Below are 17,975 nucleotides of genomic sequence, written 5' to 3'. Positions count from 1 at the left end.
GAATGAAAAAATTATAAATGATGTGAGAGTGAATAATACTTACGTTCCGGTGAGAAGTTCATACATAAGCACTCCCATTGCCCAAAAATCAACAGCTTTGTCGTGACCTCTGTTCAAAATGATCTCTGGAGCTACGTATTCTGGTGTACCGCAGAAAGTCCATGTCTTAAGGCCTGTTGGAAGGATTTTGGAGAAGCCGAAGTCGACCTAAGGAAATAAAATAAATGCAGCAGCCTTAACCAAACGTTATAGAAATTTCTGCAGTGTGAGTTTCCGGCAGCTGTTACTCTACATGGTGAGACTGAACAACGCTGCAATACTCTACTTATAGCCCTAAATCGTAGCTTAAGTAGAGAGACGTCCGCCATCTTAGAGCTAAACGCCACTTTCTTCCAATGTCTACTATGATGAAGTAGCGTCCTGTGCTTCTGTTTCTCATATTCTAAGATCCCACTAGGCTTGACCTACCCTCATCGAGTTTCCTAAAATTGTTACCATATATGAAGAGTAAAAGTTGTAAATAAAACGTGAAAGAAAGAATTTCTACCTCTTTCAAGTGACCTAATCAGAGTTGCCAAAGGTTGAAAGGCGCCTAACATGAGTAATTTATCCTCATCGAAATTCCGAAAATCGTTATCATAAATGAAGAGTAAAAGATGGAAATGAAACGCTAAACTAAGGTTGCCTATCTTTTTCGGCTCCCTAACCAAGGTTGTCAGGGGATAAAAAATTTTCAATGAGGAAGATAACTTACCCCTGATCGAATTTCCAGAAATTGTTGTCATAAATGAAGAGTAAAAGCTGTAAATAAAACGCTTATGTAAGGTTGCCTACCTTTTTCCGGTCCCTAAGCAGGTTTGCTGAAGGCTAAAAAGTGCCCAAAAATGAGTTATTTACCATCATTGAGATTCCAAAAATAGTTGTCATAAATGAAGTGTAAAAGCTATAAAGAAAACGTTAAAGTAAGGTTGTGTACCTTTTTCCGGTTCCTAAACAGGGTTGTCAGGGGCAAAAAGGTGCCCAAAAAGTGATATTTACCCTCATTGAGTTTCCACAAAAGTTGTATAAAAAAAGTGTTGGTAAAATTGTTTAAAAACCGATGGTATAGGGTTGCCAAAGCAAAAGTGTTCCAATCCTAGGGTTGCCGTTATTCGAAGTTTCGATACTGAAACTCTGCTATCCACCATCAAGAGGCACCACAATCAAGAAGCAAAGCAGGCTAGTTCATTCAAGATGGCGAACATGTCGCCACTTAAGCTGCGATCTAGGGTTTAAATGAACTGGGTGATGGAAAACATCTAAGCAAGCAACAACACCAAGGAACTTATGGCGATGCTCTACATGCACACCAAGTAAGAAACTGACGGATGCGAAACAGGTCTCAATTTATAACATTATTACGATTTTACGCAACATTTTAGTTTTTAAGGGAGATTTAAAGTGGTTGTCGAAATTTGTGGCCTACAGCTGTGTTAAGGGCTGTTCATTTATCGGCCGTCCGCCCCATCCATCCCGTTTTTTAACGTGACGGACTATCGAAGAAAGCAGAGTAGCATTCACATACAGTCGCCGTTCATCAATTACGTGACTGAATTCACCCACCAGAAAGTAATGAAATGCTGTCCTACTTTTGACGGCCGTCAGATATCAAGGTTCTTATCAAAACCGGTCCCGTCTAAGATGGCTTGCTGTCATGGCAACCAGCAAAGAAAACTTATTTCGGGTGGAAAAAATCGGTGCGGACGTGACGGACGGCTGATAAGTGAACAGCCCTTTAAAATGACAACTCACCCACCGTCTCATTGACGAGCCTTTCTGACAAGCTTTCACCGATATCTCCATTGTCGTTACAACGCGCTTATTAGACATTGCATTTGCGGTCATAGGCTCCTATACGTATTCTTGCTTCTTTGCATGTTTTCTATCATCCAGTAAAGTATTTTTATCTTGTTAACACTCACCATGTATATTAAAACTAAAGCTATTGCAATCAAGGCCAGGTTTGGGTAATATTAGCCGTTTTGTTACTTTTGATCACACTTGGCTAAAAAAAAAAATTCAAAGCCAAACCGACCTTCATTTTGCTTAATACACTCCTTGTCACAAAAATTTGCGCACCAAGAATTTCTCAGAATGAAACGAAATTTAACGCACGCGATGGTAACATTGATAATAAAAAGTGACTAAGAAATGAAAGCAAAATTATCATTTATTGTTGGAAAAATCCCAAATGAATGGATATTTAAGTACCCTGTTGAACCACCTTTAGCTTGAATGTACGAGGCGATATACAGTCGAGCATTGAAGCATAACAATCTCGTACGATGTCCTACGTCATCTCGTATCACGGTTACTGCAATCGCGCCACTAATTCGGTCACAGGCTGACCAGTTTACCATCTTAAGTGATCCCAGATAGGCGCGATTTATAACAAATGAGGGCGCCGGGCAGAGAAGTTGATAATGTGGAAGAGGAAGCCCACCGAGACCGCTGTCTGTTGTGTCCTGATAACTCCACCATGAGAGCCAAAACATGTGACTGAAATATAACACAAAAACGTACCGTTAGGCTCTCATAGTGTTGTGAATCAACATTAGGGAGGATCATGTTTCGTGTACGATAGCACCCCATAACACCACTCCATTTGCGGACGTGGTTTGCCGCTGAAAAGCAAAGGCAGTGTTTGAGAATTCAATACGGGTTCTCCACAAGCGTACAAAAACGTCATCATTGCCAAAATTTGATCTGGATTCATTACTAAAGACGTTCTGGATTCATTCGGTTGCAACCGAATAATGTCGAACTCGACGCTACTCCAAGTGAAAGCAACAGTAAATGCCCTAATAAAGCTTTTGATTGGGGCCTCCGTGAATCTGTGGTAGCAAAATGAGAAGATTGGGCGCATAGGATTGCGCGCCGGGGATATTGGGCTCCCAGCATATTGGGCGCCGGGATCATTGGACGCCGGGCATATTGGGCGCCGGGAACATTGGGCGTCGAGCATATTGGGCGCCGGAAACATTGGGCGCTGGGAAAGTTGGGCGCCGTCGACTGGACTCACAGTTTTTGGGTACCGAAATTGTTGAACAGCGCCCAAAACCTGGGAGCCCAATATTCCCAGCGCTCAATATGCTCGGCGCCTAATCTTCCTAGATCGCTGTGGTAGAATGGTAGAAGCTTTGTCTTCTAAGCCGTAGGGCGTGGGTTTGATTCCCCTAGATGCCCTGGGTGTTAATTCCTTTTCTTGTGTTGTAAATCTTTCCTGTGTGTCCCCTGAAGCAAAACCCTTTGCACGCAGTCCTCAATGTATGAGAAGCTGCTTAGCTTCTGTATAAATAAAATAAATAAAAGCATTCAATTGACGCTGACAATTCCTTCTGATTCTGACAACTCCTTCTTAGTACTTTGATTTATTTATTTATTTATTTATTTATTTATTTTTTTTGTTATTGAGTGCATAATGAAATTTGATAAGACCTCAGAGTCACAGTGGACAGTAGCGGGCAAAATTTATAAGCCCTGCTCCTTTTGCTTGGAAGGTTAATAAAATGGAATAAGTTTAAACTTTCAAAAAAAACGTTATCTCTATTTGTGCAATTGGAATTACTTGACGCTAATGCGCGAAGATGGCAATAAAAATCAGCTTACCAATTTAACATATCCCTGGGAATCTAACAGAAGATTTTCTGGCTTTAAGTCTCGGTAGACAACATTCCGGGCGTGTAGGTATTCCAGGGCTTCCGTGACACAAGCGGTGATAAAACGGGTGGTTGCATCATCAAATTCACCCCTAATAATCAAATACAGCAACAAAGTAGAACTGATACAGAATATTTAGGCTTTCAAAACTTACATTGAAATAAAATATTTGAACTGTTGAGAAGGAGGAAGAATGATAATCTAAGTCGTATCTAAGTAAATAAATAAACTAACAAATACCCGTAAGACCAAACGCACAGCTGCATGCAGTATACCGACAGCCCGGTTATGACATCCAAAGACTGTCCATCAGTCTGGAATAGTCAATAACCGTGCTGGAGGCAGATATCATCTCATTGAAGTTGACGACAATTTACTGCTGCATATGCTGAACGTTTGAATTTTTTTAGGATTTTAAAATCATATTGAGAAAAGCTGTCGAGAACTTAATACTGTGGAATAAGTAAAATGACACAACGTGTATAAAGTACAAATTAAAGCATTTAAAAGAGTTAAAAACTCAGCAAACAGTAGTTTCGTGGCTATGCAAGCCCCTTCATCAGTGCATAAAAATATGCAGTCCTTGCTGTTCCGGTGACGTAATAGTTTCCTTTTTCTTGTCTATTTACTTTGCTTCATTTCCTTTTTGTTCATTTGTCGTTTGATTTGCATTGGTGAACCACTCATTCTTCTTTTTATGCACTGATGAAGGGGATTGCATTTAATAGTCCCGAAAAAGCTGTTTGCTGAGTTTTAACCTCTAGTTAAAATGTTTAATTTTTACTTTATACACGTTGCGTCATTTTACTTATTTTAAAATCATATTTAAGTAATAAATCAAAGGGACTGTCCATAAACTAATAATGGTACACTTTTTTGAACATACTTGAACCTTTCCCAGTTTGCCACACATTGCCACAGTTCACCTTACTCCAAGTCACATTTCACGCATGTTTACAGGTTTGGGACCCCGGCGCAATATTTTTTGGTGCCCCTAAGAAATGAACAAAACTACCAAAACATTTTTCATTTGCCTTTTGGGTAAGCCTGTCAGACGTCTCGGTTCGATCGGGACAGTTCCGGTTTTCAGACAAAATCCCGGTGTCCCGGCCGGTTTACTTCAAGTCCAAGAAAAAGGTAAATTTAATAATCGATGACCTAAAAAGTCTAAAAAATGTTGGATTATGACAGATAATGTAAGCTAAGAAATAGTCTTCCAAAAGATTAACATTGAAGGAATATTTAGGATAATTACTTTGTCGTTTATAAGATTGACTAGTAAAATTAATATCTGATTAGCTTGTGAAAGTTTTTACAAAAAAAAAAAAAAAAAAATCCTAAAAAAATTCCTAGACAATAAAAAGTACAGGTAAATGTTCAAATTTTCCTTCCGCATTCAAAGTGTTTCTTCCTGCTTAAGTTATTCATATTCCGTTACATAATACATATAAACGTTCACAAAAAAGAAAATGTTTAAATTTATCTGATTGAGTCATTGATCATTACCTGTAGTTTAGGTTTATAATTAGTAACCACAACCGTTTATTCATAGCATTAAGAATGAACAACTCTCTAAAATAGTCTTGGTTGTGTACACATTTGAATACCCATGACGATGGATTGGGGGGGGGGGGAATTCTGGTGTCCCGGTTGAACGTTTCAGAAATGTGGCAAGTCTACTTTTGGGTCTTCTTTGGTGTACCTATATGCTGTAGGATCCCTCGTAATTGAGACATTTGCGACTTGGTACATTCGCCACTATATCCCGCTAATAAACACATTGCAATGAAAAAGTGTGTGTTGTCATACTTCTTGTTATTCCCTCTCTCCCCCTTGTCACAAACGATCACTATTTCTCAAATTCTCCTCCCCCCACCCCTTCAAAGCGTAATCTCTTATGTGGACGACCTCAAAGCAGTTAAGAGGTATAGAAACAGAGCCAACAAGTCTTCATTTTTCATGAACTTATGCAAAGATAAAAAAGACTTATCTTAAGCTTTGCAGTCATGAATGTCTACCGCTAACGTAACGTTTATGGTTCACGAAAACCAAGTATAAGTCATGGCGTAGGATTTTTTTTTTTTTGGACCTACTTTCGAAATAGTGTAATACCTAATAGCACAGCCGGAATTTACCTTCTGGAAGGGAGTGGGTCATCCTAGTCCGTACATGTATCTTAACTATCGTATTATGATTGACAATATACAAGGTGCGGCTATTAATTTCCAGGACTTAACGTAACTGTGGGAGAACAAAACGCCGGAAGATGGCGTTAATGATTGAAAACTGAAGAGCGTTTTCTTGCGCATATGCAGTGCTATCGGCGTCATTCTAAAGTAAGTGGTTCTCGTGGAATAGCGCATTGAAAGATAGCTCCCAAATTCCTGTTGTTCAATCAAAAATGGAGCAAAGAATTAACATTAAATTTTGCTTCAAATTGGGCAAGGGAGCTGCAGAAACGTACGAAATGTTGAAACAAGTTCACTTGAACTTTTAAATGGTTTAAGCACTTTCGGGATGTACGCAAAAGCGTCGATGATGATCCACACACAGGTCGGTCGCAGTCCGTACGCACAGTGGAAGCAATTGAAAATGTTCGCATTATGGTGACAACAGGAATTGAAGAGCTACGTTTTAATGCGCCTTTCCACGAGAACCACTTAGTGGAGACTGTTGTACCCTGGACTATGGTGTACCTTGCGCCATGCACTCTAATCAGCTAGCGCTTTTACCTGGTGAGGAATCACGGTACTATGTCAGCCATGACAGTCTCTCCACCTGCCAGAGTGGGTTGTAGGTTGAAACTCCAGCTTGTATGTGGATAGTGATTGCTTTGTGATTTGTGCAAACAAATGTAAATAATTCCAGTGTTACTTAAATGAAATTGGACTTTTAAAGACTAGAGTTACCCAACTGATTGATCATTATATCTATTGCCTGTCTCTCGGTAAGTGTATTCAGCATTTAGTCTTCACTTTTTACGTAGCTGTTAGGTTAGGGTAGCCACGTCTGTATAAACATGCACCCTCGTGTACCTTCAAACCAAGCTCCATGTTGTATTTTGAGAACCACTGGATCAAGGTATAATAGGCTGCAGTGATTGTTTTTTTTTTATATATATAGGTAGGATTTTATCATGCCTCGGAGTAAAACTGGAATCAAGAGGGACCCAGTAGATGTTCAGGCATTGCAAAATGCTATTGAAGCAGTAAGAAGTAATGATCCTGACAAAAAAAAAAAGACTTTTAGAAAGACCGAAAAAGTATTCAAAGTTAGTAGGTCAACCATTACTAGGCATTTAAGAAAGTTGAATGAAAGTGGGTCCAATAAACTTGAATACAACGTAAGTTATGCAGTTAAGCAAGTACAAGAGGTCTGTCTCAAGGTACACGAGCATCATGTACCATGGACCAAATTACGTAAAATTTGTGAAAAATATACAAAAATAGAAAGAATTACAGTTACGTCAGATCTGGAAATTAATAGCCGGACCTTGTATGTTGAAACCGAAGACTTTGGGGAGTTCTGACAACCTTCCCTCTCGCCGTACCACCGATTATGCTTATTTCGAACATGCTCTGTATAAAGCTACAGCTCATTCCAGCTGAAATTTCGCTATCAGGAAAACTCGTTACATGGAGATTTGCTATATTTGCAGTTACTTAGGTAAATGTGATAAACTTTTAAATTAGAGCCATAAGTTCAAAATTATTTAATTATGAATTTAAATAAAATGAAGTGTTTTATAATACGGAAATTAGAACTAATTTTTTCCTTCGACGAACAGTCCGGTTCCCACCCAACTTCAAGTTGTCACAAAACATAAAGGAACACGCAACTTGGTCACTTAATTTTATATTTAAATAAAAGGTTTTTTTCTACAATTTTAAGAAAGTTTAAAATGCAAATATGAACAAAATTACGTAACTTGACAGTTAAAATGCATTATATAAATAAAATGGTGGGAAAGCATACAATTCTTTAGAAGTATTTGCAGGGACCGACAAAAATTGCAAAAGCTTAGCAGCGAGGAAAAAGTTTAGGCGCCTGTTAAAATATTTCTCAGAGTATATAGGATAATCCAGTGTGTTCTAAAGGATGCTTGTTCTGAAAGATATAGTCGCAAACGTATTTTTTTAGTCTCCCTGGATATGGAACCAGGGATTTGTCGGACTCTAGATATGTATTTCAATAAATCTGAAGATTTTAAATTATTACTCAATCACTTGGAGGAAAGTTGCCTAAAAATCTTACTTGTCTCTCAGAATACTCCAGACTTCTCCTCCAAGACAAGCCTCCATCAACATAAATACGTATTTCTCGTCACGGAATGTCTTGTACATTCTGAAAAAGAGAAAAGAAATTTGCGTGTTTAAAACACTTTGTGATTACTTATTAGTTTTTGTTTTTTACTGAAGTCTATTTTCAACAATCAAACTTAATTATTGTTTGAACCATACAGAGCAAGAGACCGAAAGGTTCTAATCGGGCGTTTACAGGGGCCCGGCGTCGAATCAAAAGGAATCATATTTCTCCATTTTGGTAAGCAAACGAAAAAATGTTTTAAAATAATAAATCTAAACTTAATACTGATTGATGATTAATATGGAAGTAAGACACATTTATTTATTTATTATTTTTTTGGCTAATTATAACGAAGCAGGGAAGTTTTCAAATTCATTTAAGCTAATTTCAAATACGTTAAAGATTTAGAAGTTAAAGTTTGCAAAATGTGTTTCAAAATTACTGCCTAACCTGGCAGTGGTATTAACCACTATTCGATCACGGATTTTTTTTTATTAGAAGTTTTTGTGTGTGTTTGACCTTTATTTGACTAGTAAAAAAAGATTGAAAATAATTTTCTATCAAAAAAAAAAAAAAAAAAAACACTTTTTCAGCTCTTTTTGATATTGTGAGAATATAGAGTAGTAATAACTATATTGAGTTCAAAGCTCGCATTATATTTAGAAACAAAAAGTGCAAAGTAAAACATGAACTACTGCCTTGATCAGGAGTCGAACCTGGTTTATTGCGGCTACAACGGAATGTACTAACCACTATACGATCACGGCCGACGGCAAAGGCACGAAAGAAATCCTTTGTAAATATCATTATGGTTTTTATAAATGACTAGATATTGTTTTCTCTTTTTAGGTTTCACAAAAGGATGTGCTTTTATTTCACTAACAAAATATGTTAATATAATACGTTTGAAGATAATTTTCCATCAAATAAATAAACGTTAGCACTGTTCCTTTTATCTTTTTGCTATTGCGAGAATACAGAGCAGTATTAACTATTCTGAGTAAGCAGATGGAATTAAAATCGGAAAATAACATGCGATGTAAAATTGACACTGTTGCAGTGACCGGGATTAGAACCTGGGTTGCGCCCACGACGCAATGTACTAACCACTATACTCTTTTTTGATTTCACAAAAGAGGGCGAAGTGCCGAAGAAGTTTTTGTGTTATAAAAAATGTACTTTTATTTTACTAGCGAAACATAATGAAAAAAATATACTTTTCCCTCAAATAAATAAACACTAGCACTGTTCTTTCTGTCTTTTTGCTATTGTGAGAATACAGAGTAGTATTAACTATATTCAGTAAATTACCGCCCATTAGCCAGGGCTAAAGCAGAAATACGTGAAATACACCGCCAGCTCAGTTATTTCCAGCCGAGGACTGCAGTTTCGTGCTTATTAGCACTCATCAGCCCGGCATAGGAAAGTGACTGAGCTGGAGATGGAAAACCTCTTAAGGAAGCCAAGAGTGCGAAACAAACTGGTAGCGAATATAGAATTCGCAGACCAGACGAGTGACCGAAGCACTAATTTACTGAATATACCTTGCCTCGCGTTCAACCTTCGAGTTGAACCAAACCACTGCTTCGGTCACTCGTCTGGTCTGCTAATTTTATATTTGCTACCAGTTTGTTTCGCACTCGTGGCTTCCTTAAGAGGTTTTCCATCTCCAGTTCAATTAGTCACTATCCTATGCTAGGCTGATGATTGCTAATAAGCACGAAACTGCAGTCCTCGGCTGGAAATGACTGAGCTGGCGGTGTATTTTACGTATTCTGAGTTAACTATTCTGAGTACACAGATGGAAATAAAACCGGAAAGTAACGTGCGATGTAAAATAGATACTGTTGCCGTGACCAGGATTCGAACCTAGGTTATTGCGGCCACAACGCAATATCAAAGATTATAGACTACTATACGATCACGTCCGCCCGAAAACCGGAAAAAGAATTTCAATAATATATATGTAACTTTCTAAGAAAAAATAGATGCTTCTATTATTATTTTTTTTTAGTAATGCAAAGACGCATATTACATTAAATACGTAAAATATCATAATTTGCTCGATATATCTCTGTTGTACTTGCTAAAGGATTTGTTGACAAAAAAAATATTTTTGATGAGCATTCTTTTGAAAATACTAACGCTTTGTGCTTTTCTTTTCCGGTTTTGAGTAAGTAAGAATTACAAAGAGGTGGAAAATGTTCTCGAACTCAGTCGGAGTTTTTTGAATAAACAACAAGCGGAACGTAACAATACTGCCGCGACAAGGATTCGAGCCTGGGTTATTATGGCTACAACGCAAGGTACTAACCACTATACGACCAAGGCTGACGTCATTTATCGAAAAAGAATCCTTAGTAAATTTATCATAGTTTAATGAATGGCTGAAAAATTTTGCTACTTTTAATTTTCACAAAAGCACATTTTTTTGAGAACGACATGCAGAACAAGTTTTTGTGTTCAATAGACCTTTGTTTGACTAGCAACAAAAGTTGTAATTAAAAAAATAAGTTTGAAAATAATTTTTTATCCAAAAAAAAAAAAAACGCTTCTCCCGCCCTGTTTGTCTTTTTGCTATTGTGAGAATACACAGAGCAATAATAACTATCTCAGCAAAAACAACCGTGTTGTAAAAATTTCCCCGCCAAGAAAACCTTTAACTCTTCCCCACAAAAAAGAAAGCCTTCATCCTTAACCAAAATAACCTCAGCCTTAAAAAGTCATGATATCTAGTTTGCCCGCCAAGTATCTGCCAAACTATCATCCTTCCTGCTCTCATCTTTCATCACACCTACTTCCGTTAGATCCTCCTCCCACCTTCAACTCTTCAGAAATATCGATAAATCCTTTAAGTTGTTTATCTTGTTTGGCGGGAAGCTTTTCCACTTGAGGTGGTTGCTTGGTGAGCAAAAAGCTTATCGCCAAACTAGATAAACAAATTAAAGGATCTATCCATATTTCTGAGGAGTTGTTGGTGGGGTGAGGATCTAACGGAAATAGGTGTGATGAAAGAGGAAAACATGGAGGATGATAGTTTGACAGATACTTGGCGAGCAAACTAGATATCATGACTTTTTAAGGCTGAGGTTTTTTTGGTTAAGGATGAAGGCTTTCTTTTTTGTGGGGAAGAGTTAAAGGTTTTCTTGGCGGGGAAATTTTTACAACAGGGTTGTTTTTGCTGAGATATCACATCTTTTTGCATTGATATTATCATTTTGTCTGTATTTTTAGAATTGAGAATTTCAAGTCATAAACATTCAATTGAAACAACGTGGCTTTGTGTTTTTAAGGAACAATAATGGCATGCTTAATTTTACATTATGTTATTTTCTGACCAGTATGATTCTATGTTCGTTTGGTGAGAATTGGGTCGTTTAAATTTTATTGCAATTCTTGTATCTTCTTTGTTGCAAAGAAAACTGCTTGGATAATAAAATACTATATTTTAAATTATATTGTTTTTAAGTATTTTACAAATTCGCTATAAATTCTATGACAGTTTCTTTATTTGATGGAATATTCAACAATTTCATAAAAAAAATTTTTTTAATGTTTTACAGCTTGCGGTTTATATCAATCTAGCGTTTATTTAATGACTTCTTTTCTTAAATTGCGAATTTTACGTTTTGTGAGATAATTTTAATTGTTGGGTGATTTATCTTTCTTTTGATGGAATTCTTTGTCTTGTTTAATACCTAGTTTTGTTTTAAAAGTACACTAAAAAGACTAAATAACGTATGTTATGACCATGCAAAAAAAAGAAAAAAGAAAAAACAAGTCTTTAAATATTTTAAATTTGAATGAGTCAGAAGATGTCACAAATTTGCCACAGCGACTGTGTATGCGCGTGGACGTAGCTCATTTTAAAAGTCTTGCTTAAACAAATTGCAAAAATTTTGTCTGTTAACAAATTACTGCAAAACACGGATATCCACACACATCATATATTTCAATTCATAATGTGTTATGTTTGTGAAAAATGCATTAATTTAGAAAATAAGCAAACCAATAAATAAGTGCTATTTTTCGTTTTCGATTATAAAGTTAGATGTATCATATACATGTGCGTACAGTTACATAAAATAACATAAAATATGTCACGCAAAATATTTTCATGGTTTAATACCAGTTTCGCCGACACTTAGAATTTCTTCCCCCTTAAATATATCAAAACTGAAAAACAGGAAGAAAAGAAATTTGGTATCGGCGAAACTGGGGAAAGGGGGGGGGGAGGATGGACTGTATTTTGTTCTTATTCATTAATGTTTCTCTGCTTAAATATAAACAAACTACATAGATTCTTAAAACAGAAAGCCCAATGAGCTGAGTCCGCGCGCATGCACAGTCGCTGTGGCAAATCTGTGATATCCACGATTTAACGTCTAGTTGCAATAGTTAGATCTGTTTAATTAGTCTTGATTAAATTTCATTTACAAAGACAACTTTTGAATAATCGTTAGATCTTAGATCTGTTCTAGCCTCGCAATTGCAGTCAGAGATTAACAAACCCTATAAGCTGAGAGTAAGTACATATGAATTTAGGGGAAATTAATGATTTTCAAACTTTAAGTAGTCCGGCCCATGATGTCCCTGAGGTTTGAATTTTTGTATATGTCCTCGATGGCCCCCCAAGAATAAGTATACAAAAAATCATTACCATAGCCACCGGGGGGGGGGGGGCAGCTGCAGAACCTCGGGAAGGTATGAATTGGGGGGGAAAAACGAGGGGGACGGGGGTCAAATGGCACAAAAGGCACATCAGTAGGGTAAAAGGAATGTGTGTGCGAAATTTTAGCTTGATTCTTTTTTTCGTCTGGGTTGTAGCCCTGTCAAAGAAAGCGAAAACTTCTTTGAACAGCTATTTTATAACTTACATTCCTCCTCCCCCTGACGGTCCAGGGGGATTGTATTTTGGTTTACGGCGTCAGGGGTCACTAGAGATTGAGTGCACCAAAAATCAACTCCGGGGGTCTTCATGCGGCTGAGTTACAGAAGGGTGAAAAACCCAGAAAAACTCCACTTGTTCTGTCTTGTAAACTGTTCCTGGTCGCTTTTATTTTCTTTCGTCTTTGGCGGTGGGTTTGCTTTTGTTGGCTGCTGACGTTCAGTTACCTTGACGGCGGGACGCTTCCGCGTCCCGTGATATTGAGTACAAAGCTGACATTATCTTTAGAAATTAAAAGTGCAAAGTAAAACAGAAACTGCTGCAGTGAACAGGATTCGAACTGGGTTATAGCGTTCATAACGCAATGTACTAACCACTATACGATCACGGCCAACGGACGCAAACCGAAAAAAAATCCTTTGTAAATATTATCATAGTTTTTATAAATTAATAGAAATTATTTTATTTTTTTAGGTTTAACAAAAATGGATCCATCGAGGGCGACGTGCCGAAGAAGTTTTTGTGTTCTAAAAAATGTACTTTTAATTTTCTAGGGGAAATATAGTTAAAAAAATTATGTTTGAACATCATTTCCCTCAAAAAAATAAACACGTGCACTGTTCTTTTTGTGTTTTTGCTATTGTAAGAATACAGAGTAGTATTAACTATTCTGAGTACGCAGATGGAATTAAAACCGGAAAAGAACGTGCGATGTAAAACAGACACTGTTGCCGTGACCAGGACTCGAACCTGTATTATTGCGGCCACAACGCAACGTACTATCCACAATACGCTTACGGCCGCCCGAAACCGGGAGAAGAATTGCAATATATCGATGTAACTTTTAAGAAAAAAATAGATGCTTTTATTTATTGGTTTTTTTTGTTAATACAAAGAAGCATATTACATTAAATACGTCTGTAAAGGATCATAATTTGCTCGATATATCTCTGTTATACTTGCTATAGAATTTATTGGCAAAAAATTATTTTTGAAGAACATCCTTTTGAAAGTACTACAGCTTCGTGCTCTTCCTTTCTGTTTTTTAATAAGTAAGGATTACAAATATTTAGTAATTGCTATCGAACGCAATCGAAGTTTTTTTAAGAAACAACAAGCGGCAGGCATACAATACTGCCGTGACCACGATTCGAACCTGGGTTATTGCGGCCACAACGCAATGTACTTACCACTAAACGATCACAGCTGGCGACCCTTACAGAAAAAAAATCCTTGGTAAATTTATTATAGTTTAATGAATGGTTGGACACTTTTGTCTACTATTAGTTTTCACAAAAGCATATTTTTTGAAGACGCCATGCGGAACAAGTCTACGTGTTCAATAGACCTTTATTTGACGAGGAAAAAAAGTTTTTTTTAAAAAAATTAATTTGAAAATAATTTAAAGAAAAACACTTTTCCCGCACTGTTTGTCTTTTTGCTATTCTCATAATACAGATCAGTAATAACTATACTGAGTAAAAAACTGGCATTACCTTTAGAAACAAAAATTGCAAAGTAAAACAGAAACTGCTGGCCGTGACCAGGATTCGAACCTGGGTTATTGCGGCCACAACGCAATGCACTAAACACTATACGATCACGGCTGACGACACTTATTGAAAAAAATCCTCAGTAAATTTATCATAGTTTAATGAATGGCTGGAAACTTTTGTCTACTATTTATTTTCACAAAAGCACATTTTTTGAGGAGGACATGCGGAACAGGTCTTTGTGTTCATCTGACCTTTATTTGACTAGCAAAAAAAGTTGTTATTAAAAAAATAAGTTTAAAAATATTTTTCTATAGAAAAAAAACACACTTTTAAAGCCTTGTTTGTCTTTTTGCTATTGTTAGAATACAGAGCAGTAATAACTATACTGAGTACAAAACTGGCATTATCTTTAGAAACAAAAAGATAAAAATAAAACAGTTACTGTTGCCGCGACCAGGATTCGAACCTGGGTTATTGCTGCCACAACGCAATGTACTTACCACTATACGAGCACGGCTGACGACACTGATCGAAAAAAAATCCTCAGTAAACTTATTATAGTTTTATAAATGGCTGGAAACTTTTGTCTACTATAAATTTTCACAAAAGCATATTTTTTGAGACCGCCATGCGGAATAAGTCTTCGTGTTCAATAGACCTTTATTTGACTAGCAAAAAAAGTTTTTATTAAAAAAATAATTTTAAAAATAGTTTTCTATAAAAAAAAAATTTTTACCGCCCTGTTTGTCTTTTTGCTATTGTTAGAATACAGAGCAGTCATAACTATACTGAGTACAAAACTGGCATTACCTTTAGAAACAAAAAGATAAAAGAAAACCGGATACTGCTGCCGCGACCAGGATTCGAACCTGGGCTAATGCGGCCTCAACCCAATGTAATAACCACTATAGGATCATGGCCACCAAAAACCGGAAAAATAATTCAATAATATCGATGTAACTTTATAAGAAAAAATTGAAGCTTTTACTGTTTTTTGTTTAGTAATACAAAGAAGCATAGTACATCATATACGTGAAAGATCATAATTTGCTCGATATATCTCTTATACTTGCTATAGAATTTATTGGCAAAAAATTATTTTTGAAGAACATTCTTTTGAAAGTACTACAAATTAGTGCTCTTCCTTTTTGCTTTTTAATAAGTAAGGATTACAAATAGTTAACAACTGTTATCGAACGCAGTCGGAGTTTTCTGAAAAAACAACAAGCGGCAGGCATAAAATACTGCCGTGACCAGGATTCGAACCTGGGTTATTGCGGCCACAACGCAATGGACTAACCACTAAACGATCACAGCTGACGTCTCTTATCGAAAAAAAATCCTTAGTAAATTTATCATATTTTAGTGAATGTTTGGAAACTCTTGTCTACTATTAATTTTCACAAAAGCATATTTTTTGAGGACGACATGTGGAACAAGTCTTCCTGTTCAATAGACCTTTATTTGACTAGCAAAAAAAGTTGTTATTAAAAAAAAGTTTAAAAATGATTTTAAAAGAAACACTTTTCCCGGCCTTTTTGTCTTTTTGCTATTCTGATAATACAGATCAGTAATAACTATACTGAGTACAAAACTGGCATTACCTTTAGAAACAAAAATTGCAAAGTAAAACACAAACTGCTGCCGTGACCAGGATTCGAACCTGGGTTATTACGGCTACAAGCCGCTGGGTTATTGCGGCTTGTTATAAAAAAGTAAGTTTGAAAATAATTTAAAAAAAAATACTTTTCTCGCCCTGTTTCTCTTTTTGCTATTCTGATAATACAGAGCAGTAATAACTTTACTGAGTACAAAACTGGCATTATCTTTAGAAACAAAAAAAATAAAAGTAAAACAGATACTGCGGCCGCGACCAGGATTTGAACCTGGGTTACTGCGGCCACAACGCAATGTACGAACCACTATACGATCACGGCTAACGACACTAATTGAAAAAAAATCCTCAGTAAATTTGTCATAGTTTAATGAATGGCTGGAAACTTTTGTCTACTATTTATTTTCACAAAAGCACATTTTTTGAGGAGGACTTGCGGAAGAAGTGTTTGTGTTCAACTGACCTTTATTTGACTTGCAATAAAAGTTGTTATTAAAAAAATAATTTTAAAAATAATTTTCTATAAAAAAAACACACTTTTACCGTCCTGTTTGTCTTTTTGCGATTATTAGAATACAGCGCAGTAATAACTATACTGAGTACAAAACTGGCATTATCTGTAGAAACAAAAAGTGCAAAGTAAAACAGATAGGGTCTGGTGGGGTAAAGTGGTCATAAAATCTTAGGTTTTCAAATTATGTGAATAATAAATACAATAAATTCTTTAAACATTTTTGTTTTGTTTTTATTTTGCATTGCATTATTAAAAAACACAGTACATTGAGTTTTAGGAAAATAAATATTGATTTAAATAGTTTTATAACACTTTCTTTTCCCTCTGTATTTATGACCACTTTACCCCATGGGGTGGGGGAAAGTGGTCACAGCATGGGGTGAAGTGGTCATAGTCTTTACTAATAATATAGCTGAAAGTCTCTCTGTCCGGAGGATGTCTGGATGTCTGGATGTACGTAGGATGTCTGTGACGCGCATAGCGCCTAGACCGTTCGGCCGATTTTCATGAAATTTGGCACAAAGTTAGTTTGTAGCATGTGGGTGTACACCTCGAAGCGATTTTTCGAAAATTCGATTTTTTCTTTTTCTATTCCAATTTTAAGCCCATTTTTCACAGAAATTTAATAAAATGGGAAAGAATTTGTTCTGAAAATTACCTTTCTTTTCTTTACTTCTTTATCTTTCTTCTTTTCTTTTCTTCTTTACTAATAATAAAGCTGAAAGTCTCTCTGTCCGGAGGATGTCTGGATGTCTATAGGATGTCTGTGACGCGCATAGCGCCTAGACCGTTCGGCCGATTTTCATGAAATTTGGCACGAAGTTAGTTTGTAGCCTGGGGGTGTGCACCTCGAAGCGATTTTTCGAAAATTCGATGTGGTTCCTTTTTTATTCCAATTAAAAAAAAATATCATAAATTACGAAATTATCATAACGTGGAACCGTAACATGGGCACAAGCCAATTGGCGAGAAAATTCACCATACATTATTTGCAAATATACAGGCGAACCAAAAGACCTTTTGATTTTTCTATTACGGGCAAAGCCGTGCGGGTATCACTAGTACATAAATATAAAACAATATATCTCTTTATCTATACATATAATAAAATAAGATGTGTGTGTGTGTGTGTGTGTTTGTGGCGTGCATCCCAGGAAAACGATAAGGCTTAGAAAGATGAAATTTAGTATACAGGTGCAGTTTTTGCCGAAGATATGCACCTCGGGCTTCGATTTTTGATATTTTAATTAGAAAAAAAGTTATTTAATGTTTGATGTGATTTTTAGCACTTTTAACCTCACAGAGCCTGAACCAATCACGCCAGACGAATATTTTTTGTACTATAGTGTAGAGAATTTTATTTTAAATTTGATAAATGAAAACATTTTGAAGATAGAGCAATTTTTGTATTTTTTATAGATTTTTGAAAAAACCTTTAATTTGCATTTTTTTCTGGGT

The 17,975-nt window shown here is 36.3% G+C and overlaps 1 protein-coding gene across 2 annotated transcripts in view; it reads right to left on the bottom strand.

The window, feature by feature from the left end:
- LOC129225504 (cGMP-dependent protein kinase, isozyme 1-like) overlaps positions 1–17,975 on the bottom strand; it is an 82,423-nt gene that overhangs the window by 13,705 nt on the left and 50,743 nt on the right. For both annotated transcript variants that reach the window (XM_054859932.1, XM_054859933.1), the window contains exons 12-14: positions 7,954–8,043; positions 3,649–3,790; positions 44–207 (exon numbers count right to left, since the gene is read on the bottom strand). In XM_054859932.1, the coding sequence (XP_054715907.1) occupies positions 44–207; positions 3,649–3,790; positions 7,954–8,043 (396 nt within the window). The remainder of the gene's footprint in view (positions 1–43; positions 208–3,648; positions 3,791–7,953; positions 8,044–17,975) is intronic.

This window comes from Uloborus diversus, chromosome 7 (assembly GCF_026930045.1).
Source record: "Uloborus diversus isolate 005 chromosome 7, Udiv.v.3.1, whole genome shotgun sequence".
In the NCBI taxonomy this organism is placed as follows: Eukaryota; Metazoa; Arthropoda; class Arachnida; order Araneae; family Uloboridae; genus Uloborus; species Uloborus diversus.
The sequence above is the reverse complement of the archived record's forward strand: the minus strand, read 5'-3'. Positions and strand labels throughout refer to the sequence as shown.